At 42.5% G+C, this 26,770-nt stretch overlaps 2 protein-coding genes and 1 long non-coding RNA gene across 3 annotated transcripts in view; all 3 read right to left on the bottom strand.

The window, feature by feature from the left end:
* Positions 1–26,770, bottom strand: part of LOC138973885 (uncharacterized) — a 59,329-nt gene that overhangs the window by 4,580 nt on the left and 27,979 nt on the right. The window lies entirely within an intron of this gene.
* Positions 2,921–9,463, bottom strand: LOC138974387 (uncharacterized). The gene is made up of 4 exons (XM_070347105.1): positions 9,353–9,463; positions 6,024–6,272; positions 4,309–4,578; positions 2,921–2,928 (listed from the first exon to the last, which is right to left on the bottom strand). The coding sequence occupies exons 1-4, from the start codon at positions 9,414–9,416 to the stop codon at positions 2,921–2,923; spliced, it is 591 nt and encodes a 196-aa protein (XP_070203206.1). The 5' UTR covers positions 9,417–9,463.
* LOC138973883 (uncharacterized) lies at positions 11,627–19,025 on the bottom strand. The gene is made up of 7 exons (XM_070346577.1): positions 18,815–19,025; positions 17,945–18,295; positions 16,973–17,109; positions 15,880–16,039; positions 14,906–15,079; positions 12,813–13,408; positions 11,627–12,500 (listed from the first exon to the last, which is right to left on the bottom strand). The coding sequence occupies exons 1-7, from the start codon at positions 18,873–18,875 to the stop codon at positions 12,375–12,377; spliced, it is 1,605 nt and encodes a 534-aa protein (XP_070202678.1). The 5' UTR covers positions 18,876–19,025; the 3' UTR covers positions 11,627–12,374.

The following is a 26,770-nucleotide window of genomic DNA, read 5'->3' as shown; positions in this document are numbered from 1 at the left end:
AAATTATCCTCACTGTAAAAGTGCAAAGGTCGAATCAATTTATAGCCACGCGAAAAATACACTGTCATCTATCTCTCTATAGATACGGCTTCTCTGTGTTTTTGTGTGTGTGTGTGTGTGTGTGTGTGTGTGTCTCTATGTGAGCAACACCTGTGCATTGTTCAGTTCTGTTTGTGATGTGGTCTGGCGGCTTTTGTGTAAATTTATGTACTGGCCTTCCTTTTAGAAGCCATAACTTGCTCAGTCCTGTTTGAGTGGAGTTCGCCTCCAAAGGTGATTAACACGGTTACATTCGTCGACAAGGATGGGACTCGATATGGTCAGGAATGGCATTATGGCCACTGAATCATTTTCGTGCTGTTCCCATTCCACGAATCTGGGAGGGACCTAAGCTTGGCGGGTCCATTGTTCGGACCCGGCGAAGCCGGCGTACGGCTCTAAGTACTTCTTCCCGGCGAAGCCGGCTACCCGGCGAAGCGGGTATTCATTCTAGTACTATTTATATAGGGCATGTATCCAGGGTATAACCCTGCTCAAAGCGCTGTACAATCAAAGTACAACGACAACATAACATTATTTACAGTGCAATCTCACACATATCATACATTGCTCAATAAAACATCATCACAAATGTGAGCTTGTGACTGAGCGACAGTTACGGTACACAACCATGTACTTGTGCGCATCCGTTTGAACTTGTGAACTCGTGGTACCTCTGTGCTATTGAGGATTTAAACCTGTACTATCGGGGATCCACTAAGGTTTCCGAGACTGTGTTTTGTCTGTATTGAAATGGTCTGGCGGAAGAGCCGATCCTTTAATTTGCATAGGTAAAAATATCGCTTTTCGGTACCCGACACCCCTCTGAATTGAATTTGTTTTAACATTGTGACGTAGGCACGCGCGATGTTGTGGGTTGGGGCATTTACTTTTCGCTGGTGCTTCGAGCAGAACAGACGTGTCCAATGAGCGGTCGCGTGGCAGGTTAGCTACGAGCAGAAAGGGAATGTTAATGTGACTTTGTTGAGACGAGTATGTTATTTATATGCTATTCTTTTTATATAATGGGTAAAACAGCGTTAAAGTATGCGGGTTGTGACCTGCTTTGGGAGGATTTATTTGAAATGTTCAAGTAGATTGTATTGTGAGTTGAATGTTCGGGAAAACTTTTGTTTATTGAATGTTTTAGAAAACCGTTTGAGTGTTTGAGAGAACTGTATTGTAGGCATGTTATTTGGAAGGAATGATGTGTTTTGTTGTTGTTAAAGGATTTAGTTTGTGGTGGTTGAAATTGTTGAGTTGTTTATGTATGCTTATGACGTGCATTCTGTGATTTACAGAATGGCGGAATTGCGACGGGGTTTCGTTAGACGGGGTTTCAGTTAGGTTCAGTAGACGGGGTTTCGTTAGAGGGGTTCAGTTAGATTTTAGTTGGATTTAAGTAGACGGGGTTTCGTTAGAGGGGTTCAGTTAGATTTCAGTTAGGTTCAGTAGACGGGGTTTCAGTTAGGTTCAGTAGACCGGGTTTCAGTTAGGTTCAGTAGACGGGGTTTCAGTTAGGTTCAGGAGACGAGGTTTTAATTAGGTTTTGTTGGATTGGTTTTTTGGGGGATTGTTTTTAGGTTGTTTTTTTAGACTTCGTTTGTTTAGATTAGAGTTTCTTTGGGTTTTTTGATTTTGTAGACTAGAGCGAGGATCTGGAGTATAGTTCTAGAGTATAGTTCTGGAGTATAGTTCTGGAGTATAGTTCTTAGAGTGAGGATCTACAGTATAGTTTTGGAGTATAGTTCTAGAGTGAGGATTTGGAGTATTGTTTTGGTTTGTTTTAGTTTTAGAGAGTAGAACACATTGGAAGTTTTGTATTAAAGGTAAACCCCTGTTTTCCCACACATTTCCCCTCACCATCATTTGGAAATAAAAGAACCTGGTAATTTAACCTGTGTTTTGATTGTTTGAGTTTGGAGAGAAAGGGGCACTCGGTTACATTTGGTCCCGCGAGCAGGGTAGGTTACACAAACACACGCACGGACACACACGCGCACTACATAAAACAAATTGCACAATAATACATTATCACAAACATACGCACTCAAAACACATACGTCAAAAACTATGTACAGTACATGGGACAAAAATGACCATCAGGAACGGAGCAGGCTTGAAAATATATTGTATGGTAAATGTTTGCGAAAAAGGTGTGTTTTTAGATTCGATTTGAACTGGGATAGGGAAGAGCAACTGCGAAGGTCAGCGGGCACTGATTTCGAAACAGAAGAGGCCTAATACTTAAAGGATTTCTGTCCGTACGTTTCCAGTTTAAATGTTGCTCTATATCTGGTCTGATCGAGTGAGTTTGAAATATTTGCTGAATTGTTCTTACCTTCGCCAGCAGTAATCGAAAGACAGCAGCATAACCAGGCAGCAATAATGAACTTTTCCATAACTTTCAAGTGAAGTCAAGGGAAAACGATGCAAGCAACACACAACAATCTTACTTAACTTTGAGATCAAAGTATCGACAGGTTGTTCACACAGCAACAGGTAAAGATGCTCTCACACGTAAACCTTTTCTCATTTTGCTTTGAGCAGACTGACAGTTTACACGATAGCACGATAGAGGGATACACTTCCTGGTTTAAAATTATCCTGTGCAGGTTAATGAAAAGGGAGGGTATACAATTAAACTATACAGGCTTGAGACATCCTTTCTGGTTATTTCTAAACACAAATACGACACAGCCTGGCTCCTATTCGGTATTCAGCTATTCAGCTGGCATGTTTGCTTTGCAGAGGCGAGGACAAAACACTACATTCAGGGGAAGGGTCCCAAATATGGACCCCTTGTTGTTTTGTGCTGATAGTTAGCTACCTGGTTTTCTTGCAAACAAGTTTGGATTTGTGCTTGGTAGCTTGTCTCTCTTCAGTTAACTGTAAGACCAAATTAATGCGAATTAGCTTTGATAAACATTCAGCAAAAATTAGACACAGAAGAATTCACAACTGTTCATAGTATGAGATAGGTAAAGAAGACAGTTTGATATATTTTCAACCTTAACTGCTTGTTATAGGTTATCTTAAATGCCCAGTCTGCCTCAAATGGTTTACATAACGATTTAAATTTTCTCACAAAAACAACCCGGTCCTAACCGTATGTAACACACTTGCAATAGCATTTAACAGCATTAATTAAATGACACAGTTCGTTTGAATGGCTATTTATTTTGCGTAAACCACACACTAGATTTCGTGGTTTATTTTACCCTGAGCCATCGTGAACCCGTGTCACACACTTCCTTTTTTCACAATTTCGTCGTCAGTTTGTGATTTCAATGCGACTCGCTGTATCTGCAATAGCACGTAATTGTGTACCTCTGAATCTAAAATGCAACAAACGACTGCGATTTACACGAACTTACCGGTGGCGGTTGGCTTCAAAGAAGCAAGCGATATGCAGAAAATGTGTCTGCTTGGAGAAACACGACCTTGCGTCACCTGTCACCTGCTTCCTGGCTCTCTTTTTTTAAAACTTTCAAAACTTCGAGTTGCACTGATCTTACTTTGATGATAAAAGAACATGTTTATGATTAAAAATGTTCGTGTAACAAGCTGTCAATTTATTATTTAGATTTTAAAAGTTAGGTCTAGCGCCAAAATGAGGCTTACGATTTGTCTTAGAGTAAATCCGGCAGGCCACACAAAAATAAATTCTTTGAAAAATGCTCGCTCTTTACGGAGTGCACCTAGGATTTTCTCAAGCGGTGATTGTTCAAACGAAATCTCCACCTTAACCCACCAGGCGCGGCCGGGATTCGAACCCACGACCTTCCGCTTTGAAAACGCCGGTCGTGGGTTCGAATCCCGGCCGCGCCTGGTGGGTTAAGGCGCAGATGAAGAAGAAGAAACAAAAGGGTGTGTGTACTGTGTGTTTGCTTATGTACTGTGTGTTTGCTCATGTAATACAAAGTGTTTAGCCATGTATAGCACGGAATGTGCATGCGTTTTGTAAACTATAGGTCTGACCTCAATCCAAAGGTTTTGACTTTTATAAATAAAGTATGATGACGAACGGAAATCCGAACTCCTAACACAGGAGAGCTAGGCGAAGCAAACCGCTCGCTGATTAAATTTTTACATTTTATTTGGCATAGTTTCGGAGCAGTATCCAGCAAATCATTGTAGGTGTTTCTAAGTTACAGTACAATGAATGTCACGTGAACATTTTAAGGTCCAAATCGTAGGAAAACTCTAACATGGCGCCTTGGGTGTACTATCTTTAAACAACATTACAATAACAAGAACAACACTCACACGTGAGATTTAAGGTGTAAGTAGTTGTGACGCTCAACTCTCCAGGATATTCTGAGTTGCTGGTTTTACACGTGATCACCTTCCCGTCGTCCCCCGCTTTGGGAACAAATCGGCACGTGCTGGTGTTAGGCGAATTGACGGGAAGACAGTCACCACCATTCCAGTTAAAGATGGCGGCAGGGGTCACGTTAAACGCTTCACATGTCAAGGCCATCTCCGTGTCAAGGTTGTTGTATGTTGGTCCTATGATCCGTGTGGATTCTGGTCCGGCTGAAAGACAAAAATAACGATAATGGCTAAAATGATGGTGGGAATGATAATTCTTCTACGACTACCACCACCGTACTACTACTACTACTACTTCTTCTTCTACTACTACTACTAATACTATTACTACTACTACTACTACTACTACTACTACTACTACCACTACCACTACCACTACTACTACTACTACTACTACTACTACTACTACTACTACTACTACTACATGTACTGCTTATAATAATAATTACTATTAGGATGATATAATGACAATAACAATTATAATATCTATGATACTGATACTGATAAATTAGTGCCAATCCCTTTTTAACAAAAAATAAAAACAGAAACGCCATGCGCCAATCATTATGCCCTTATGTGCAAATTTCAGATAAAAAGCTTGATACTACGACGGTCTCACATACAAATGTCAGGTAGAGAGCTGGGCTGAGGGGCACGAGATAGATACCAACCGGGTGGGAGCGAGCAGCGGTGTTGGATTGGTTACAATTGAGATCTGTTGTGATTTCAACCAATGAGAACCCGCGGTTTTTTTAAAATTATTCAAATGTAATGGAAAAGAAGAATGTAATGGAACAAAAATTGAATTTTGTTTTAGTGAGGAAAAATTAAATATGTAAGAATTTTGTGTGTGTTTGTGTGGATAAAATAGGCACTTTTTAATTTAAAAAAACCCAAAAAAGCAAACAAACCAAAACCTTTTTTTGGTTTTATATTTTGTATTTAACATAGATATATAATGTATACTTAATATAATATATAATGAGCTGTTATTGATATTATAAGATCGTTAAATAAAGCATCTCCGTTTGTAAGCCCTAATATCTCATTGAAAAAAAAGCTGATTCCCCCCCCCCCCCCCCCCCCCAAAAAAAAAAAAAAAAAAAAAAAAAAAAAACCGCGGTTTGTTCTCTCCCGTTTGGGTGGCACCCACTTTCGGTTCGTGCATCTCAGCCTTGGATGCTAAGTATAGCCATACATGCAAATTTCATCTGAGAAGCTTGATGCTATGTAAGATTTCACATGCAAATTTAATCCAAAACTCCCAATGCTACGTTTAATCACTCACACATTTAATCAAAACAAGCTTAATGCTACGTATACAGCCGGAAAGCTTGATGTAATGGTCTTACATGCACATTTCAGCTAGAAATCTGGATACTACGCGCGGTCTAACGTACATACTTCAGCTGAAAAGGTTGATACTACGTTTGTTCGTGCATGCTTGATGCTGCGTGTGATCTTACAAGCAAATCTCAGTTGGAAAGCTTGATTTTACGTATGGTTTTTTCTTCCATATTTCAGATGAATGAAATAATGCTACTTATGGTCTAACATGCACATGTATATTCGCTGGAAAGCTCGGTGCTAAAAATATGATCTTACATGCAACTAACAGCTTGAATGATCGATACTACGCGTGGTCTTACATGCAAAGTTCAGCGTGTATGTTGTGTTCCTCTGGACAGATCCCAACATCATGCAGGTGAAGGTCTGGCTGGAGTTCTTCCTCTTGACATCAGTGACCAGCTGGAGCCCGGGACGCGAGCCGGCCCATTGTACTGTGATACCCACGGTGCCCACTGCTGCAAGGTTGGTAGGGGAACGACAATCGCAGCGAAGAATCTGACCCTCGTAGACATAGTCTGGACAGTTTGTCACGGGGGGTCCCAGGGCTTCTACGGAGATATGAAGACAATTACACAAAACAATGAACACTCAAATAGATGGTGGTGTTTGTTGTCTCGTGAATACAGAAGGGGGGGGGGGGGGGGCATACCCAGCTGCCTCAGCATCAATCATGTTCTGTTTTGTTCGCAATCAACTCTTTTACACACAACTATTCACATTTAAAGCGTGCCATAGTAGCAGGTAGACGGTTTCTTAAAACTTAGATTACTCGAAGTGAATACAGTCGAGACCGGATGTATAAAAGTCGTCGGGACCCACTTTTTGTCTTTCATACATCCGGTCTTTACTAAATCCGGTTAACCGGATGTATGAAAATATTGTGGATTGACTTTCATACATCCGGCCACGCGTCTGTTACTTGATAAAAGTAGGGTTTTTTTCATATCATTTTTGTATTTATTTGTTTTTTTATGTTTAAATGTTTTGATACATATCCTTGTTAGAAGAAAAGGTTTGTGAATAACAAGTGGAAAAGTATATGTACTTACATACACTGACACAGTCAGGACAACCGATAGAAAGAGCAACTGTTTGTGTAAGGAACTGTTCTGCTTTGCATAAGGTCGTCCACTCTCCGCCCCAGCCCCCCCCCCCCTGTCCCTCTGTGTGTGTGTGCGCGTACGGCGTGCGTGCGCTCGCGCGCACGTGTGTGTGTGTGTGTGTTTGTGTGTGGCTCAACTGTATTGTGTGTGTTCCCTCCACAACCTTTTTGCGCTTTTGACAATGTTTTTGGTCGTGGAAGCTTTGTAATGACCATTGGCGTAGCAAATAACATTTTCTGAGTTCTCTCTCTCTCTCTCTCTCTCTCTCTCTCTCTCTCTCTCTCTCTCTCTCTCTCTCCAAAACGCACACATTTATAACACACACACACACGCGCGCGCACTGAATACAAAAAAAGTGAGTTAAACTTAAAACCAGTTTAATGGATTAAAACAACAACACCAACATAAAAAAAAACCTGAGACACACCCACGACCAATGCCTCTGGTTCTAATTGTACAAAAAAATGCCTTCCTGGGCTATTATGGCTCTTCAGTCCAGTCCAGCAGCGCTTTGTCCACAGACGGCAGCTGAGAGCTCCGTGCCCGCTTGCTCGTCGTCACAGTATCGCCGCTTCTTGCCTGTGACGATATTTGTTCTTGTCTTTCATGATGTTCGACAGCGTTGGCAGGGGGACACCTAAATCAATGGCCATCTGTGTTCGGGAATTGTGTGGACTGTCCTCTACTGCCTTTATGATTTTAAGGCGCCCAGACAATGTCAACACTCTACGTTTGCCTGTAGCTTTCGCTTTGCGGTCCGCCATTTTGCAAGTTCGAGTCGCTATGGAAGGGAAATTACTCTTACCACACTTTTGTGACTTGGGTCTACTTTCGTTTTCTTACAACCGGTCTTGCAACAACGCATTTGTGCTGCTCGGGACCAGAGATTTGCTTTCATACAACCGGACTTTTATACATCCGATTTTCATACAACCGGAAAATTCTAAGTAATAACAAAGAGTAGCTTCTGCCGGGATCCTGCCTACCCCTTTCATACATCCAGACTTTCATACATCCGGTGTTTTATACATCCGGTCTATACTGACATATAGTGACATATACGAGACACAGTGAGCATTTTGCCTATAGTTTGCCGCAGGGCTCCAATGGTGACAGAACAAAATCGCATAGATAGCATGAAACAGCGACATAGTAGACTAAGTGTTTTCTTCATAGACAATAGTCTGGAAGTCTGTGGTGGGAGGGTGGGAGGGGGTGGGGATCGGGATGGGTAGACAAAAAAGATAATTGTGGGGAAAAAAAATGAAACTCAAAATAGTGCATACTTTGCGTACAACTGGCCCCATGGATTCTATGGTGACAGAATTAAAATCGAATGGAAAACCTAAATACAAACTTCGCAGAAATAGTCCGGTCAGTCTCCGACAGATGGCCACGGAGACTCTATTTATAGAATTAACACGGCGAGGAAAACATGAAACATGAGTAGACAGTGACATAATCACATAGTTTGTATTCGTGGACATAGCCCTAATAATCTGTGACGGCCGTGTAATGCCGGGGTTTGAATTGAGGTAGAATAAAATTCGCACGGAAAATATGAAACTCAAATTAGACAACTGAATGTTATTTAGTCCGTGCTTTGCAGACATAGTACGCACAATCTGTGACGTGTATTTATAGGTGAAGAATTCCAAGTCGTTTGAAAAGTATGACATTTAGAATTGACAGTGACTGAATATACGTTATTTGTTGTTATTGTTCTTGGGTTGTTGTTTTGTACCAAAATATGACATTAGATACAGATCAAAACAGCCATTCGTCTACGAGACCCCGCTAGCTAGTCTTGAAAGATTACCCAAACACAGGGTTTAAAGTTTGAATGATTGAACGTTCAAACATTGATTTAAAAAGATTCCTGGTGCGGTGACATCATTTCAAACCTGGCTGAAACGAATTGTGGAGCTTACGGAACGATGTAAGACCGTATTTTGTCCAAATAACATCTCTTTTAAAGGTCGTCTCTGCCGCGTGAAAAAAGTTTGCCTCACCGTCTCCGATCTGGTCAGGCTTTTACATGGAATAAGACTAAACCGTGGTCACATACCAAACATAAACAGCCTGTGTGCTCTCTATGCATAATGGTATTTGTAGCATAATCAAATGTGACCCTCCACCACGAAATGAGTCGCATGTCATCTCGCGCGGTTCTGCGCAAGGCTTAATATAAGTCCGGGGAGTGTCTGGTAACAGTGTGAGGGTCACCTTAGTCACAGGCTTATAACTCAAACAGTTTTTGCTCTTTTCTAAAACGGTTTTCACCACTGGATAGAGCATAAATAATTCTTTAGGAAAATGGAAAAATATGAAAATCATGCAAAGGTGACATGCGACTCATTCCGTGGTGGAGGGTCACAATTTTGTAAAAGACCCTGGTGCATTTGTTTTGAAACTTAGTTCATCCTAAAATTCCGACTCACCACAGCCAGCAGTCAGGGTGTTGATGTTTGGTTTGTGACCAAGTGGAGGGACAGTCTCAGGAGCTGACCATTAACTGGACCTACCTTGACACGAAGAAAACGGTATGCATCCAGCAAGTGCGGACAGAAGTACCCAGACACACACCATTTTGACCGAAATCTTAATTGTCACAACATACCGTCTGAACGTTTTGCTCTCACTAGATACGCCCTACTGAAGTGGTGTTAAAGCATTACCCTCTCCAAAGGAGTCGCCGATCTCACATCGACGAAAAGGTATTCATAATATTTGAATGGTTTAATATTTTGCGCCAACTGAATATCAAAGCCGATAAAGTCGAGGTACGTCTATTTATTCCAACGCGTATATGCGTATAGAATTGTAATGGTATTGTCATGCGCGTTTAACAATATATACCGGGGGGGGGGGGGGGGTGTATAGCCGGGGGGAATGTGGGGTATGGGTGGGAGCTATGGGGGGGAGCTATGGGGGTGTAAGTGTGTGTGTGTGTGTGTGTGTGTGCGTGTGTGGGGGGGGGGGGGGGTGTTATGACTGTACTTTTCATTTTGGGATAGTGAAAGGGAAGAGAATATTGGAGTAAACGTTTGTCAAACATTATGCATAATGGTTACACAATCTTCGACGGCTAATTGTCTGCAGTGTAAAACATAGACGAATGTCGGCACCGCATGTAAGGCAGCAACATGTATTCAAGGACAGTCTCGAGAGACACGGACGTGTTTCCTCATTGTCCTACCTCCTACTAACCCCCCCCCCCCCACACACACACACAATTCGTATATATACATACTAGAGGAATACCCGGCTTCGCCGGGGTGAATCGCGAGACAGAGACAGACAGCGTGGCGGTTCATCACAATCACCTCTGCAAGCGAAGTCCTGTCACACGGGATTGAGAATTTTAGAGCTTATTTCTTAGCCCTATATTTTCTGTTGTGGCTTCTCAAATGCCAGAACATACAGACAGACAAAAGCCGCTAGACCCCATCACAAACAGAACTCTACAATCAACAGGTTTTTTCCCACACACACACACAAACACACACACAGAGAAGCCGTATATATATAATATGTATATCTATATCTATAAATATATAGAGATAGGTGAGTGTATTTTTTGCGTGGCTATAAATTGATTCGACCTTTTCACTTTGACAGTACGAACAACTTACGGGTGCAAGGGAAGCGTTCTGGACAGCGCAGTGACATTCTAAAAATAGTACCTCAGAAACGGGAATTTGGGGTGAACGGTGCGACAGAGACAGACAGCGTGGCGGTTCACCACAATCACCTTTGAAAGGCGAAGTCCTGTCAAACGGGATTGAGAATTTTAGAGCTTATTTCTTAGCCCTATATTATCTGCTGTGGCTTCTCACATGCCAGAACATACAGACAGACAAAAGCCGCTAGACCCCATCACAAACAGAACTCTATAATACATAGGTTTTTGCCTACACACACACACAAACACACACACACACAGAGAAGCCGTATATATATATGCATATCTGTATCTATAAATATATAGAGATAGGTGAGAGTGTATTTTTCGCGTGGCTATAAATTGATTCGACCTTTTCACTTTGACAGTAAGAACAACTTACGGGTGCAAGGGAAGCGTTGTGGACAGCGCAGTGGACAGCGCAGTGACATTCTAAAAATAGTAATAGTAACTTAGAACTGAACGGGAAAGCCACACGAAGGAAGGGAGATAAACGCCAAACACTGGAGAAGATAAGGAAGAGTTACTTATAATGGTGAAATGAACGCAAAAACGAAAATGAGTTCAGCGCTGCGCGCTGAGAGCCCGTGTTGAAATATCTCATCGATGATATTGTGTCCGGGGTGTAGCTGAATACGGTGTCCAAATTTGAAAAAGATCCACCGAGAACTTTGGCGTTGTGATGTGGTGTAGCGGCTATGGTGTGTCGGTATGGGGGCCCGGGTAAGCTGAGGTGGAACCAAAATAGCTGAGGTGGAACCAAAATCGGTTCCGCGCTGCGCGCTGAGAGCACTTGTTGAAATATCTCATCGATGAGGTTGTGTCCGGGGTCTCTCTGAATAAGCCCACCAAATTTGAAGCAGATCCATCGAGAACCTTGGCCGCGCATCGCGCACAGACACACAGACAGACAGACAGACAGACAGACACTAGTCGTATATATATATAGATACTTATAAGATGGAGCTATGACACGATGGCAACTTACGATTGCTTTCAGACACACACACACACACACACACACACACACACACACACACACACACACACACACACACACACACACACACACACACACACACACACACACACAGCGTTTATATGTATTGACATTTGGCAACCATTTTATTGGAACTTGTTGTCTTTGATTTGAATACACCAACTTAACACACGAGAGACCGAGAAACATAAGTAACAAAATAATATGAAGTAATTTCTAAACATCTGGTAAAAAAAATCCGTTTTATTTTAACGTGAAGCCGAGAGGATGTAAAAGCAAAACACTTGATTTGAGAAATATTGCAGTCATAATACAGCACATGGTCAAGGCTAAAGTATGCCTGAACGATTAAAATAGTTGTACAATACATAATACTTGCTATGTGAGTCATCTTAGAGTCAGCACCATCCAGCGGCTAACTGTCATGTGATATTTATTTGTCATTCACTTGCTTGGTCTGGTTAGTTGTTTTTTTGTCTGTTTGTGTACTTGTTTGGATGAGTGTCACGTGATTGTCTTTTGATTGTGATTCAGAGAGTAAACGATTGTTTTTAAACACACAACAGACGAGATCGTCAAACCCCTATGAATATTTGAACATCAGACAACTAAAGATCCGTAACAATCGTCTATTCCACTGTTCTATTCGTTGATGGAAAACCGCTCTCTGGATCATCATTGCGTTACACCAGCACGAGCAAAAACACCAGTGGTGACAAATAATGTCTAGCAGATGACCATGTCTGACCGACCATGCGGGTGAGTGGTCTGCCCCTGGACCGCTAATTATCACTTCATGCTCGGAAAAAAAGAACGTCACTAGAGCAGTCCCTCCCATTTAAAGGAATATATAGATCCAAGCTTAGTCCTGGCTAATATGGCTGTACTGTGACTCAAGGTCCGCTTGGTCCTGTGTGTGTGTAGACCCCCTGGTGTGACTCAGTGTGTGGTACTCGTCATCGTCTGCTGCGCCGCGGCATGTGACATCCTGTTGGGAATATAAGTAATGAGCATTATTTTTAACATCAGCAGCTTGATGACTGTTTATAATTAAAACACGTTGAAAGAAGCGATGTGGGTGCCGAGTGTGCGGGCAAATTGGTCAAATGAGGAAATGTCCACATCCTGATAGCTTAGAAAAAACACTAACACTGCTTTTTGCGTGGTCCTTTTGTCCTTTTCTCCCGTTTTGAGTTATCGTTACAGTTATATGTTGAATTGTGTAAGTGTATTGGCATTCTCCTCCTCCTTTTTTTAATCCATAAAAGCATGATGTGCGCCACTGCAAAAGAAAACATACCTTATTTGATGATGGTTTTGCTGAAGTCTTAGGCTTGGCAGCAGGCTTGGGTTTCTGCACCTGCGCATAAGCGGCTCTTTTCGCTTCCGGCTCAGCGACCTTGACCTTCTTCGCCGACTTGTCGACTTGAGCACAAGCATTGCTAGTGGCAGCATCGGAGAGGCGAAAAGCGACATTCTTTGCAGCTTTGTGTCGAGATGAACTCTTGTCGACAACAGCATACTCGCCGCTGCCTTCAGTCGTGTGAGCGGGGGAGGAGGCACTGGTGTTTGCTGACAATGCAGGGTCTTCCTTTGCTCTGGATGTGTCCACCACTGCATACTCATCTTTCTGTGGCACACGCTTGTTCCCGTTGCTGCCAAAGCCGGTGTCTCCATATCCACCAGACCTGCCTGCTGCGCTGCTGGGGACGAACCTTGCTTCTCCATCAACGGTCGTGTACATGTCAGCTTCCAGCGATTGAGGCGCGGCAGGATGTCCGTTGTGTGAGTTGGAAGAAATCCGCAGAGCAATGGCGGAGGGCTTGTGGTCAGTGGTGCGTGTGTCGTTTTGGTCTTCGCTTGTGACGTACATTGGGTTGACGTGCTCTTCGAAGTCTGTGAAAGGAAAAACATCCCGAAAACTTAGGATACAGTAATATGGTCCGTATGTGTCTTTGGGTATATGTCGTTCAATAAAATAAAGAAAAAGAAAACACATTTGTAGTGGAGGAGTGGAAGGGTAGTGGTAGTGGATACACGAAGCCCAAGTCCAAGCGTCTTGTTTCAACTTTTTATTCAAGAAAACAATGCAAGGAAACGTAGAGGCCGAAGGCGAAACCCGTAGACAGCAAAGCAAGTGTAGTGTCGTGTTCAGCTGCTAGGAGCGAATGCATGCTTATGCCGGGGTCCGGCTTATACTTATAGCCCCGGCGCGGACTGCACAGAAAGCACCGTCCGCCGAGAATAAAAATCGCCTGAATACGGCCAGAAACACGAAATCTGTGTTTCTTACACTTGCTTTACCCCACGTTATTTAAACAAATACATAACCAATCATAACAAACAATACATCAAATTAAAGCTACGACCTTTAGCTTTCCATTGTAATAGATCACATTTCATAAAAACTTATATTTATTTAGTAGGATGCAAAAACAATGGTCCTAGTGAAGGCACTGAACCAACTTCAGTGCGGAAAATTACAAAACTCTCTAAACTGGAATAATGGACAAACTCATAAATCATACAGATAAAAAGAAGAAACCTAGACAAACATCATGATATGCGTTACTTGGGGGAAAATTATACATTGACTTAGTACGAAGCGGTAAAGTCCGAAAGTAAATGGAATCGGCTAAATTCCTGCGCGAGTACCTGTCTGCATAAATTAGCGATCTTTGCAGAGGAACCAAGCATCACTCATTACAACCAAATCCTTATAAACAAACTAAAATCATATGCAACATAGGTACGGGATATGTAATAGTGATACAAAAATGACAAAACAATGATTGAAAAGACAAAGATGAGTTTGTGAGAATCAATTTCTCTCGACGATACATGAAAACCGGTCAAGGTCAGAGTGACGCTTTGGTCAGTTCGAAGCATTATCGTAAATAACACAATAATATGCAGCCATCCAGCCTAATCAGTGACTTCTATGCAAACCTAAATATAATTAGGACCGTATCAAAGATAAAAGGGACTTTGAAAGATAGAAGTTAGGTAGATATATAAAGAAAGGTATTGTATTAGAATTTGCGCCGGCCAGGTGCGCGCGCATCATCGTATCGTCTGCTATGGGATGGGTTATCCCGTTTGTACTGTACACAAGGCTGTTTCGCTATGCGATGATTAGAGTGTTTAGGGTAGCGAAGTGCACTTTGCTACACATTACTCAAAGGAAATTACATTCAGGATGTAAAGTAACAGCAACCAACCAATTATCGCCCAAACCTCACCCCCCCCTTCCACCACCGCTACCACCACCACCCCCCACCCCCATCCCAATCGCCAAGTAACAACAACAAACTTGAAACCGGAATCACAAAGAAAATGTAGGTATTTGCAAATTGTCAATCCGCCACTTGGCTTGCAAAGCCGACCGCTTACCGTTGTTCTCCTTTAAAGGGACATCGCCAGATCCGTTCGCACTTCCAGCTGGCTTCTGTCTTCGCTTCCTTCTGATGACAACCACACCGACGACCAGTACACCGATGATAGCAACAACAGCCGCTATGCCACCAACAATCGCCTCAACAGGAACGCTGTTAACGTCCGGTTCGTCTGGGGAAAAGTCAAGATCAAAATGATTTTTCTCCTCAGATAAATACACTATCAAATTAATATTCTTCGCAAACTTGTGAAATTCTACTACAATTGATAGTGACATAAATGCTGTTCGGGTAGGATCTGTTCGCAATACAAGTGGTTAAATTAAATAAAAGTTGTTTAAAAAAAGGGTTGCCGCAGTAATCGTTTCATTGTCTTTTACTTTGACATGTTTTTGGCGCGAAGACAACTAAACGCACCTCGCAGTAGCGATTAGGACTGGTAAGAATAATCTAAATGTTATGGACGACTGTGTTGCCATCCAGCAGTGAACTGCAGAGACATGTGCAACATGTGTAAAAGGTTCACACCGAGTCTGGGTGGATTTAAAATTATTGGTCGAAGTTTCAGGATCGTGGAAAATGCGAGCTTTTGTTTGTTGGCTAATGACGGTTAGAGTCTGGTCGATAGAAAGGAACAACAAGCAGATAGGCAACAAAGAAAAAGGTATTTATGCCTATTTGTTTTTCATTGTGTGTGTCTTCGATTGTTTGTCCGTCTGTCTGTCTGCCTGTCTCTCGGTTGCACAGACAGACAGACAGACAGACAGACAGACACACACACACACACACACACACACACACACACACACACCCAACCCACCAACACACCCATACGCACACACACACACACACACACACACACACACACACACACACACACACACACACACACACACACACACACACAAACAAACACACAGGGATATAGAAATAAAACAACATGATTGATGCATCATTGCAATTTCTACTTACTTTTGTTGCTAACTGTGATGTTCCCAGGTCCAGGATAGAAGTTGATGCTGTATGTGTAGGTACCAGGCTCCCTGTCTAGGTCTTTGCTGGTAAATGTACACCAACCACTTGGACCCTGCGAAACGCTGTCATACGTGATGTTGCCATGGAATGATCTGGACTGAAGGACCAACAGACAGTTTATTGTTCATTTGCCAAAGGTCACAATTCAGCCCATTACACATTTATATTGTACGAAATAAGTCATTGAATAACGTACTGATACCTCTAACCGTGTGTTTGTATTTCCGTTGCTTCCAATCAACAATGTCAACCCAACAATATCAACATATATATAGTTACATCTTTGCAAGCAGAAGTAAATATCTATGACAAAAAAGGATATGCAGAGCATTATTTTGCCAATGAACATTTCCAACAAGAGACATTTAGTCAGAAGTGGACAACTCCTCTCAGATTTTTTACAGACCGCACTGGATGGAAGTCTTCGTTTGTGTTATCAGAAGCACGCAACACTTCTGTGCCACAGGTCCCACAATTACGTTGCCAGACAGTAGGCGTATAATTCGAAGTTGTCGGTAAGAATGTGAAGACAATCTACATGATTTGAGGACCAGTTAACTGGGTTTGACACTGACGGGTTACGTACGGAACGTAAACGAACAGGAAAATTACAGAAAGAAATTCACACAGTTTTGCTCTCTTTTAGACTTGAAAACAGTTCGAAAAACACAGTTTGGCTCTAAACCAAGTCAGGACTGATTGTTATACAGCTGATTTATGTGTAGATCTGTATTTTCCGACCGGAGGTCAACTTCTTTTCTCAGAGCAGACAACTCTTAATACCACTAGCTCGAGTGGGGCCCCTGCTGTTGTCATGAGTTTCATGGCTTCAATTTTCATTCTGTAATATGAATATGCGGTTACGTCCCTTAATCCATCTGCGTTGAAGCCGTTTTACCGATCTGGAGTTATATTTGAATGACAGCTTGCGTTTGTGTTTGAGTAATGAATACATCCTCACAAGAAAAAAGGGTCCCCTTCACGCGTTCAAGTGGCACTTTAGGCACGCTGTTACAAAGTTTCTCCTTACCTCGTCATCTACTTTCTGATTCCAAGTGCATTTGAAACCTCGGCTGTAAGAATAGGCTTGTTCAAAGCGACATCTTCCTCTGGCTGTTCCCTTCTCTCTGTCTTCCTCTACAGCACAGCTGGACAGCTTGGCCGGATCTGCACGCCAGCAAAGCCATGCATTTTGTCTGAAGCGCCATCTCTCCCTCTTCGCATGATACATTGTGATTGTGTAATGTAGTATTTGTAGGTGTGTCCACACATCGCTAGAGATTCTTACGTACAGAGTAAGTTGTTACCTTTAGAGTTTTTCTTTCAGGGGCGAGGGCTGATGGTAAAAAGCAACAATCGGTAACATCATTAATCTCGTTAGAAAAAAAATCTCATCTTAGCTATTTTCTCTCCCTCTCTGTCTCTGTCTGTCTGTCTGTCTGTCTGTCTCTCTCTCTCTCTCTCTGTCTCTGTCTCTGTCTCTCTCTCTCTCTCTCTCTCTCTCTCTCTCTCTTTCTCTCTCTCTCACTACGTCTCTATCGCTCTTTCTCTCGGTGTCTCTGTCTGTTTTTCTCTCTCTCTCTACCTATGATTGTCTCTCTCTCTCTCTGTGCATGTGTTTGTCTGTCTGTCTGTCTGTCTGTCTGTCTGTCTGGCTGTCTGTCTGTCTGTCTGTCTGTCTGTGTCTGTCTGCTGTCTGTCCATTCATAGCCAAATTCGATTGTCACCGTTATGAATTACTATTAACATTTGATACTGATTGTGTAATGTACATGTGTTTTGTTTTGGTTTTGAATATAGCAAATTAAAAAAGAGAGAGAAGAAATCACAAACAAATCAAACAAAACAAAGACATGCAAAAGGAAATTAACTTATGACGTTGACATTTAAGGTTAGACTTCCTTGACGTCCCAACCACCGAAACTGATTTTCACAGGAAGCTGTTCTCTATCTTATAAACAAAATCACTAAAGAATAAAAGTAGTAATCAGGAAAATCTTACTTATCACGTTTAATGTGCAGAATATACTCCTCGGTCCTCCCGCAAACTGGCTTTCACAGGTAACAATAGCAAGAGCGTCCTCCTTACGGTCATACTGCTGGTAGAACAGCGTGGTGTGTGACGGTGACCTCTCTGCAGCAAAGTGGTCAGGCTGGTGGACAGTGCAGTTAGAGCTTGGGTCACACGTCGCCACTCCGTTTGTTATATTCTCATCATTCCTTTTGAATTTCCACACGATGGTGTCATTTGGGTAAAACCCTCTACACAGTATCGTATTGTTGGCGTTCTCTCGGATGTCAATGAATTTTTCGATGCAGTTTTCTATCCTCACGTCTCTAACGGGTTGATCCGCTGAAAAAATAACACCAACAGAAAAACAAAAACAATTACCAACAAACACAACAAGTTATACGTCAACAAGGACAAGAGATAGGTGACATCACGCCGAGTCTCAAAACGTCGAGGGTGTTGCGAGAAGCGTAATGAAAACATTCAGTCAATCGGTCAGCCTACAAGACTTGTAGGCGAATGAACAAAGCCACCTTTTGTTAAATGTCCACATAGAGAGTTTGTCAGTCACCTGAGTCCGTTAGTTGTATTTGTAGTGTGCTGTTTCTACACTTCGAATATAACAAAATTGTCTTGAAGTACAGTAATATGTTTCGCTCAATCATTAACTGATGGGTTATTTGATTGCTTCTTTATATCTGTATGTTAGCTTGTCTTGACGATGTTAGATAGATCGATAGATGAATACATGAGTACATGATTGAATGGATTACTTGGTTGATAGACAGACGTCCTGTTAGCACATGGCTGCATATCTGTCTTGAGCAAGTGAGCGTGTTACATTTGATTAACCGTCCTTACCTGTGCCTGGAGTTATCAAAAGGCAGCAGCATAACAACGCAACAAACATGACGTTTTTCATAACTTCTTAGCGAATCAAAAGAAAACCTATCCAAGCAAGGAAACATCACACTGTAACATTTGTTGACACAGAACTGTCTCGCTTTACTGTTAGATCAAAGTATCGAAAAGTGATTTACACAGCAAATTGGCTCTCACAAGTTTGCTTTTACACCAGTTGCTCTGAACAGACTGAAACTTCACGCGATATGATAGAATGATTCACTTCCTGGTTTCAACATTATCCTGTGCAGTTGAGTCAAAAGGGCGGGTATGAAATAACATTTTACAGGCATACTAAACGCTTTGTGGTTATTTCAACACTTAAATCACAACACAGCTTGACTTCGTTTTAACTCCAGTGATTGCATTTCAAACGACAGGAAAACGCATCGGCATACTATTAGGCGTGCATGTACAACCTACAGTCCGGTGTAAAAGGAAAATGTGTCCACTGGAAAAAATAATCATACAGACCTTTTGTCCCTCGGAACGAGATTCCATGGGGCTCCCGTTCCTAGGAGCGATAGTCCGCAGCCGCCGGACTATTTTTCCTGGACTTTGAGCACCGCAGTTGGTACGGTGTGTATTTCGGAGTGTGTAGGTCTTGGGATCGCTTCCCGTCTGGTCCGGACTGATTATCTGTGTCAGTCTATCTCAGTCTCAGCTTCATCTTCTTGGGCCATTTTCTACACGCTATATGTTTGGTTGTGTGTGTGTGTGTGTGTGTGTGTGTGTGTGTGTGTGTGTGTGTGTGTGTGTGTATGTGTATGTGCGCGCGTGCGTGTGTGTGTGTGTGTGTGTGTGGGTGTGTGTGTGTGTGTGTGTGTGTGTGTGTGTCACGATTTAGTGACATGGATCGAGAAAGTGTCACTCTTTGGAGTGCCTTTCTCGAATTGCGACGGAAAGCGCCTGTGCTTTAGCTGACCATGCCATAGCCGAGCATGGGGATTTTGTGATACAGGGGTTCCACGTGCGTGATTTTGCTTGCTTGGCGAAATCTGGGACTGAACTGGATACGGTACACGTGGAGTCACGTGAGGGTTTCAAGGTTGTCTGGTGGAGACATGAAACGGCACACTTGAAAATCAGGAGCAAGAGAGAAGGGTCGGAGTCTTATTCCTACGAGTTTGATGGTTTTCAACACGTTAGATACTTCACTGTATATCAACGTGCCCTTCTGCTTGTACAGTAGGGCTTTAAGGAACTTCAAGTAGAGACCACCTTTTCACTGCTATACATGCTGACTGACGAGGCGTCAGGTTTCTTCGCTGAGCGGGGGAAGAAATTCCAACGCATACAGTAACTCAGCGCAAGAGGGGGATGGCGGTATTTTCGTTGACGAACGGAAGCCATTCAAAAGGAAGCGGATTCGCTTAAAGGAGAGCTACCTACATAGGCTGTTGAGGTAATAAATAATTATTTAACGCTATTGACGAGTCTGTGTTTGTGGAATGAAATACTCTCTGTTGTTCTTTCCAGGTTAGCGCATAACTTTGGTCTTTGTGACGCTAAAATACTAATCTGTATATGTTTTTTGTAGATATGGAGAGAAGGAAGGAAAATGGCTGATTTGTTGTTGTAAAGGTTCGTTTGTGCAGGCCCACGTGCTCTATGAAATATGTAAAGGTGACATGTTTGAAGGTGGAGGGTAAAGGGTTGCGTGGCATGTTTAGTGCACTATTGCTTTTTGTTGCAGCCTTCTTCTACGTACTTCTTCTACGTACTTCTTCTACGTACTTCTTCTACGTACTTCTTCTACGTACTTCTTCTACGTACTCATCGGTATGCTGTAACCTGAGTGTTGGAGCTGTAACCTGCTAACATGGTGTTCTAGTGTACTGGTGGTTGCTGTCGCTGTCGTCATCCTACCATACTACACGTCTATCTTCTGGTAGACTACGGGGAGGATCTTCAGCGACTGAGTGAGGCGCCTGACTTCTCCACGATTCCCTCCTTCGTTCCACGCCAACCGGCACTCCAATCGACGAAGCAGTCGTGGGGAAGAACTATTTACGGGACGCCCACTCAGTGGCAAAAAGCTAAGTGCACCATGTCATAGCGCCCTTTTACCACCGTTGTCATCTTTTATATTTGTGATTTCTTTTGAGTGGTGACAACGTGGGGTGTGACACCTGCATTAACCAGCACTTTTTACAGATCAGCTATCTTTTCTCGTTATACACGGGATCAGCGTGTTACTATCATTTTCTAAACTTTAACTGGCATTTTTGTCAGTAACCCCTTTATTTACGTTTTGAACGTAAAAGCATCTTTTGGAGTGAAGTCTCGAGGGAGGTGGCGTGATAATATATATAAACAGGCGTCTGAAACTTATACTTTTGTTGATTCTATCTATTTGTATGACTGCGAGAGTGGATCGTGGTGTGGTTAGTTAGTTAGTAGTAACTAACCGTTCATAATCACCTTATGTGATATAATGAAACGTGACAGTGTGTGTTGTAAACAAACACTTATGTCCAGCAAGACGGCATTTTGTTGATCAGTTATATGTTGCTTGAATACTGCTTCCTCTTCCTTTTGATATTTAAAGTCAACTGTGTCTGTGTTTTCACCTTTTCATTGACAGATACTCTCCCCCTCTTTGTATTCATTCTAGAGAGAAAAAATAAATAAAGAAAACAGGCAACGTCATAAACAGTTACTGTTGGTCGTTACATCAGCATGGAGTCTCCGCATGAGGACAATTAACGCGAGGGTGTTTTTGTGTAGCTGTTTCGGTGTGTGCCTTCGTGTCTGCGTGTGTGCATGTGCCTGTAAAGCAGTTCAGAAAAGGAAGTAATAACACCCCCCTACCCACTCACACACACACACCACCCACGAACACACTGACGCACGCACGCCGCACGCACGCATAAATGCACAAACACTTAAGCACGTACGCATGCACGCTCACATGCAAAAACACACACGCACGCACGCACGCACTCACGGACGCACGCACACACACATGCACGCCTGCATTAACACACTGGGTGATGGGTGATGTGGTGTTAGTGTTGTTGTTATTGATGATGATGGTGATATTGGCAATACAGAAATATAAGCAAAACGCGCAAACACACATCTACACGCGCGCGCGCACACACACACACACACACACACACACACACACACACACACACACACACACACACACCTAAACGTGCACACACACACACACACACACTCACGAACACACACACGCACTCACGTCACGCACACACACACACACACACACACAAACACACACACACACTCACACACACACATACACACACACACACACACACACACACGCTGTACTATAGTGTACATAATTATTAATGCAATATTGGTATCAAGAAAAACTAATTTTGACTCAGTTACTTGTCCTCTCCCAAACTCAATTACGGAAGTTCTTAATTCATCAAGCAATTGTAAAGCCGAGCGGTCTTAGCTTCACATTTCTGACACCATTTGTAAAGCCGAAAGTGAGACGAGCTTCACATTAACTCTAACTGTCTGTGTCTGTGTCTTAGATGTTATACGTGTTTGAAGGTCATTTGTCAGGATGGCGATCACACGACAGGACAAACAGACACACAGAATATAAACTCAAGAAGAGGCAGGTGAAGTTCAAAATTGTATTGAATCAAAACAAATCATAAAACAACTCAATACAAGGCGTTGGTTTTTTTCAGAAAGTATATCTGTACATTGGTTCACTCGTATTCCTGTAATTTTCCTACTACTGACAACAATATTCTAAGTCCTAAAATGGCTGAAAATTTGGGCATGACCCGTAGGTACCCTTAGCAAAAATACACTACTGGAAAAAAATATCCTATGTCCTAAAATGGCTGAAAATGTATGCAGGGGTTCGGGGCCTGAAGACAAATTTAGTAAAAGAGTAAAACGACGCCACTTTACTCGCCGTGTGGTATCCTGGGACTGCGGAACGTTTGTTTTTAACCCTGTTAGTTCAGTCCACAGGGCGGAATCCGGTATACCATTTAGACACTTAAGCCAGGTTGGTTGCCAAGACTCCGGAGGACAACTTAGAGATGACAACAAATACTTAAATACTAGGTTGGGACCCTCCCACAACCGTTCGGTACTAAGGTTGGGACCCTCCCACAACCTTTTCCACAGGCACAGAAGCAATGCTGTAATTCTAAGTGGGAAGTTCGGTATACCATTTAGACACTTAAGCCAGGTTGGTTGCCAAGACTCCCCCGAACCTCAGAAACTAACAGCTTATATACCTTCCATGACTGTCCCTGACGTCACAGCTAAGGAACCAATGGAAACGTCGCTCTGGGACCACAGAACAAAATGGGGAGGGAGGGGGAGAGTTTCGAGGCTGCTGTCAGCCTCCATAGAAGCTACAGTTAAAATCCCTCAAAAATACACAAAAACTCCTGCACTAAGAAAACTACATCAAAAACGCCATAAAGATATACATCAATAAAATGGAAATTCTACGACGCATCATTTGATACCAAACACTTATAGGTGATCAACACTGCAAACAAAGTGCAAAACCTTTGACTATTACCTCGCAAAATAGTCATGTCACATCAAAAAACATATGCAGTTACAAGTTAACCACATTAAAACACAGTGAGCGAGTTTTAGCGTCAACTAAGGTGACTCGAGTCGAACCGGAGGTCGCAAAAACTCGGTCCGGTACGACTGGAGTGACGTCACCGGTTAACCAACTTTCAACCTTGCTTCCTGCGTAGGGTCTCTCCAGTTCCAAGATGGCTGCCAAGGCGAGGTGAGAAACTTCTGCAAATATTTTTTGACAAAGTTACGGATTGTGAGAAAACATTTGTTGTAAATCACTTAGCCTTTCAAAAATTAAGGATACTGGGTTGGATACTGTCTTGGTTTTAATGCATTTTATTTTAGCAGTGATGTTTATTTGGGTGCGATTTCGGCTCAAATGTACTTTAGCGCCCTGAACTTTTACCCGGCTGTTTTGCGCTCGATTTTCACGCTCACTTCTTCATTGACGTTCGAATCGATAGTTCGATGTTTTGGCATTACATTCACATCAACAATAAAACAGTACTGCTTGTTCATCATCGTCGTCCATCAACTCTCCACAACATTAAATCCGTAACGCTTGTCGCCATCTTGTTGCAAGGGACGCGACTGGACACAACCCAACAGCGTTTCCGCGAAGAAAAAAACCAGACATGCGCAGTGACCCTACCGTAGCTCAACCCTGTTCCTCGCGAAAACTCGCTCAGTGTATGTTCAACAGGCTTCTCATATGTAGATGATAAACATAAAATCTACATTCTACTAAACAAATGAATACAGAATACATATTTATATCGAATACATGGGTAAAAGAAAGAATGATAGAAAAGCTACAGAAAAGAAAAGAGAGAGAGAGAGAGAGTATGACTGTGTGTGTGTGTGTGTGTGTGTGTGTGTGTGTGTGTGTGTGTGTGTGTGTGTGTGTGTGTGTCCATGTATGTGTGTTCGTCTGTGTGTAACAAGTATTATTAACAAAAGCACAGCAACATAGAAGTAAAGAATCAGGTCAAACAGGAAAAGGGGGTTGGGGAGGAGGGAGGTGAGAGGTGGATGTAGAAAAGACAATGCCCTCGCTGACTGCCCTCGCGCACAAACAAAGGCGTAGGGGGTTAGTGACAGGAAAAGTGACCTAGGGGTTAAAAAGTCAATACAGAAAGGTTACATTGGGAGAGGGGGAAAAAAAGGTTCACAGACTGGCCTCTCCGACCTCCATGACTTGAATCCAGTCAGTTCGGCGCCATCGTGTCAAAGCCAATTAAATTCTACCGCGAGAGAACAAAGAGAAAGGACTGGATCATACCTATTTCCAAACCATTTACTAAGGGAAAGACCAAATATGATTTTAGAGTGTGAATCTTAACTCCACACCGTTTCAATACTAACTCAGATAATATACTCTGCTCTCTATGCCTTCTCTTCTTCTTCACTCTATGAACTTTAAGAAGAAAATTGCATATGGAGAAAAGACAAATTATTCCTGTAGTCGCTTTTCTCCACACAATCAACTATTTACATCAATAGTTTTCATCGATAGTTTTGATTCTGTTCAGGGGCGGACGAGGGGGGGGGGGGTGTGCCCCCCCCCCCCCCCCAAAAAAAAAGAAGAAGAAAAAAAAGAAGATTTTTCTATGCTGATTCTATGACCATTTCTAAGTTCAAATGGCACCAGATGGCACCATTTTGCTTCTTTGGGCAAAACATTTTTCCGGGGGAGCATGCCCCCGGACCCCCCTAGCAAATTCGGGATCTTCGCGCCCATCACATTCACTTTCGATTCAAAGTGCCCCCCCCCCCCCCCCACTTACAAAGCAACTGATCCGCCCCTGCTGTTATATTACCTCGCTTAGAGCAGCTTTATTAGAACACGTTGTTTGCATAACTTATTCGCTGCTCTCGAATGAGTTTATTTTTATTCAGACGGAATGTTGAAATTGTAATGCTGTGCAGGGGGAGCAAGGGAAGCAGTTAAAATAATCTGAAGTAAGTTTGAATATGTTTAATTGGCAGCATTTGAGAGTCATCTCCGATTGATAACGTGGTGTACGTTATAATAATCTTACATAATAAATTAATTTTAGCATTTCTGAGTAGTGTAGGTTATAAAAATCAAAGCTTTTGAGAATAACTATGCATGCTACAACTAATACCAGTTGATATAAGTGTGAAATCAATCGGACGAACCGTGTTAAAAGCAAATTACAACTTCTTCTCCTAACATGACACAGAAAATATCATACAAAGCGGTCCTTCAATATGAAGAAATGTGTCATCACAATGACCAAACATTTTCCCAAATGACACATGGATGTCCATTACCTTCTCCGAAAAAATGACGCCCCCCTCTCTCTCTCTCTCTCTCTCTCTCTCTCTCTCTCTCTCTCTCTCTCTCTCTCTCTCTCTCTCTCTCTCTCTCTCTCTCTCTCTCTCTCTCTCTCTCTCTCTCTCTCTCTCTCTCTCTCTCTCTCTCTCTCTCTCTCTCTCTCTCCCCCTCTCTCTCTAATATCTAGTCACAAACATACATACTCCCTCCCCCTCTCTCTTCTCTCGTTTTCTCTCTAACAGACAGGAATCTTTTCAGATACACACATTAACAGCTCACAAACGGGGTACATGTACGCACAAAGAAAACATGTATTATAGTAGCCTACAATCATCAATATTGTTTATCCCACATACGTGTGAGATCAATCAATCAATCAATATGAGGCTTATATCGCGCGTATTCCGTGGGTACAGTTCTAAGCGCAGGGATTTATTTAATTTTTTAATTTTTATTTTATGCAATTTATATCGCGCACATATTCAAGGCGCAGGGATTTATTTATGCTGTGTGAGATGAATTTTTGTTACACAATACATCACGCATTCACATCGGCCAGCAGATCGCAGCCATTTCGGCGCATATCCTACTTTTCATGGCCTATTATTCCAAGTCACACGGGTATTTTGGTGGACATTTTTATCTATGCCTATACAACTTTGCCAGGAAAGACCCTTTTGTCAATCGTGGGATCTTTAACGTGCACACCCCAATGTAGTGTACACGAAGGGACCTCGGTTTTTCGTCTCACCCGAAAGACTAGCACTTGAACCCACCACCTAGGTTAGGAAAGGGGGGAGAAAATTGCTAACGTCCTGACCCAGGGTCGAACTCGCAACCTCTCGCTTCCGAGCGCAAGTGCGTTACCACTCGGCCACCCAGATACCACTTATGACACAACCATAGCAAGATCTAGATCAACACTTTTCAGGACGTGTACGGGAACCTATACGGGTAAATCTAGTTTTTACGTCACGCTTTTGCCAAAATCTGCAGTATTGGTGGGAGCAAAACAACGTATGCATTTGGAACATTGGAGAAAAAAAAGTGAGTCACGGGTGACT

This window comes from Littorina saxatilis, linkage group LG8 (assembly GCF_037325665.1).
Source record: "Littorina saxatilis isolate snail1 linkage group LG8, US_GU_Lsax_2.0, whole genome shotgun sequence".
Taxonomy (NCBI): Eukaryota; Metazoa; Mollusca; class Gastropoda; order Littorinimorpha; family Littorinidae; genus Littorina; species Littorina saxatilis.
This window is presented reverse-complemented; position numbering and strand designations above follow the sequence as displayed.

Bases quoted from the DNA above. Each gene is read 5' to 3' on its own strand.
- LOC138973883 (XM_070346577.1), bottom strand. From the start codon at position 18,875: ATGAAAAACGTCATGTTTGTTGCGTTGTTATGCTGCTGCCTTTTGATA. The intron at 18,296-18,814 runs GTAAGGACGGTT...TTATTTTTTCAG, and splicing joins TTTGATAACTCCAGGCACAG to CGGATCAACCCGTTAGAGAC. The intron at 13,409-14,905 runs GTAAGCGGTCGG...TTCCTTTCACAG, and splicing joins CCCTTTAAAGGAGAACAACG to ACTTCGAAGAGCACGTCAAC.
- LOC138974387 (XM_070347105.1), bottom strand. From the start codon at position 9,416: ATGGTGTGTGTCTGGGTACTTCTGTCCGCACTTGCTGGATGCATACCG. The intron at 6,273-9,352 runs GTAGGTCCAGTT...ATATCTCCGTAG, and splicing joins ACCGTTTTCTTCGTGTCAAG to AAGCCCTGGGACCCCCCGTG. The intron at 4,579-6,023 runs GTAAGACCACGC...TTTGTCTTTCAG, and splicing joins ATACACGCTGAACTTTGCAT to CCGGACCAGAATCCACACGG.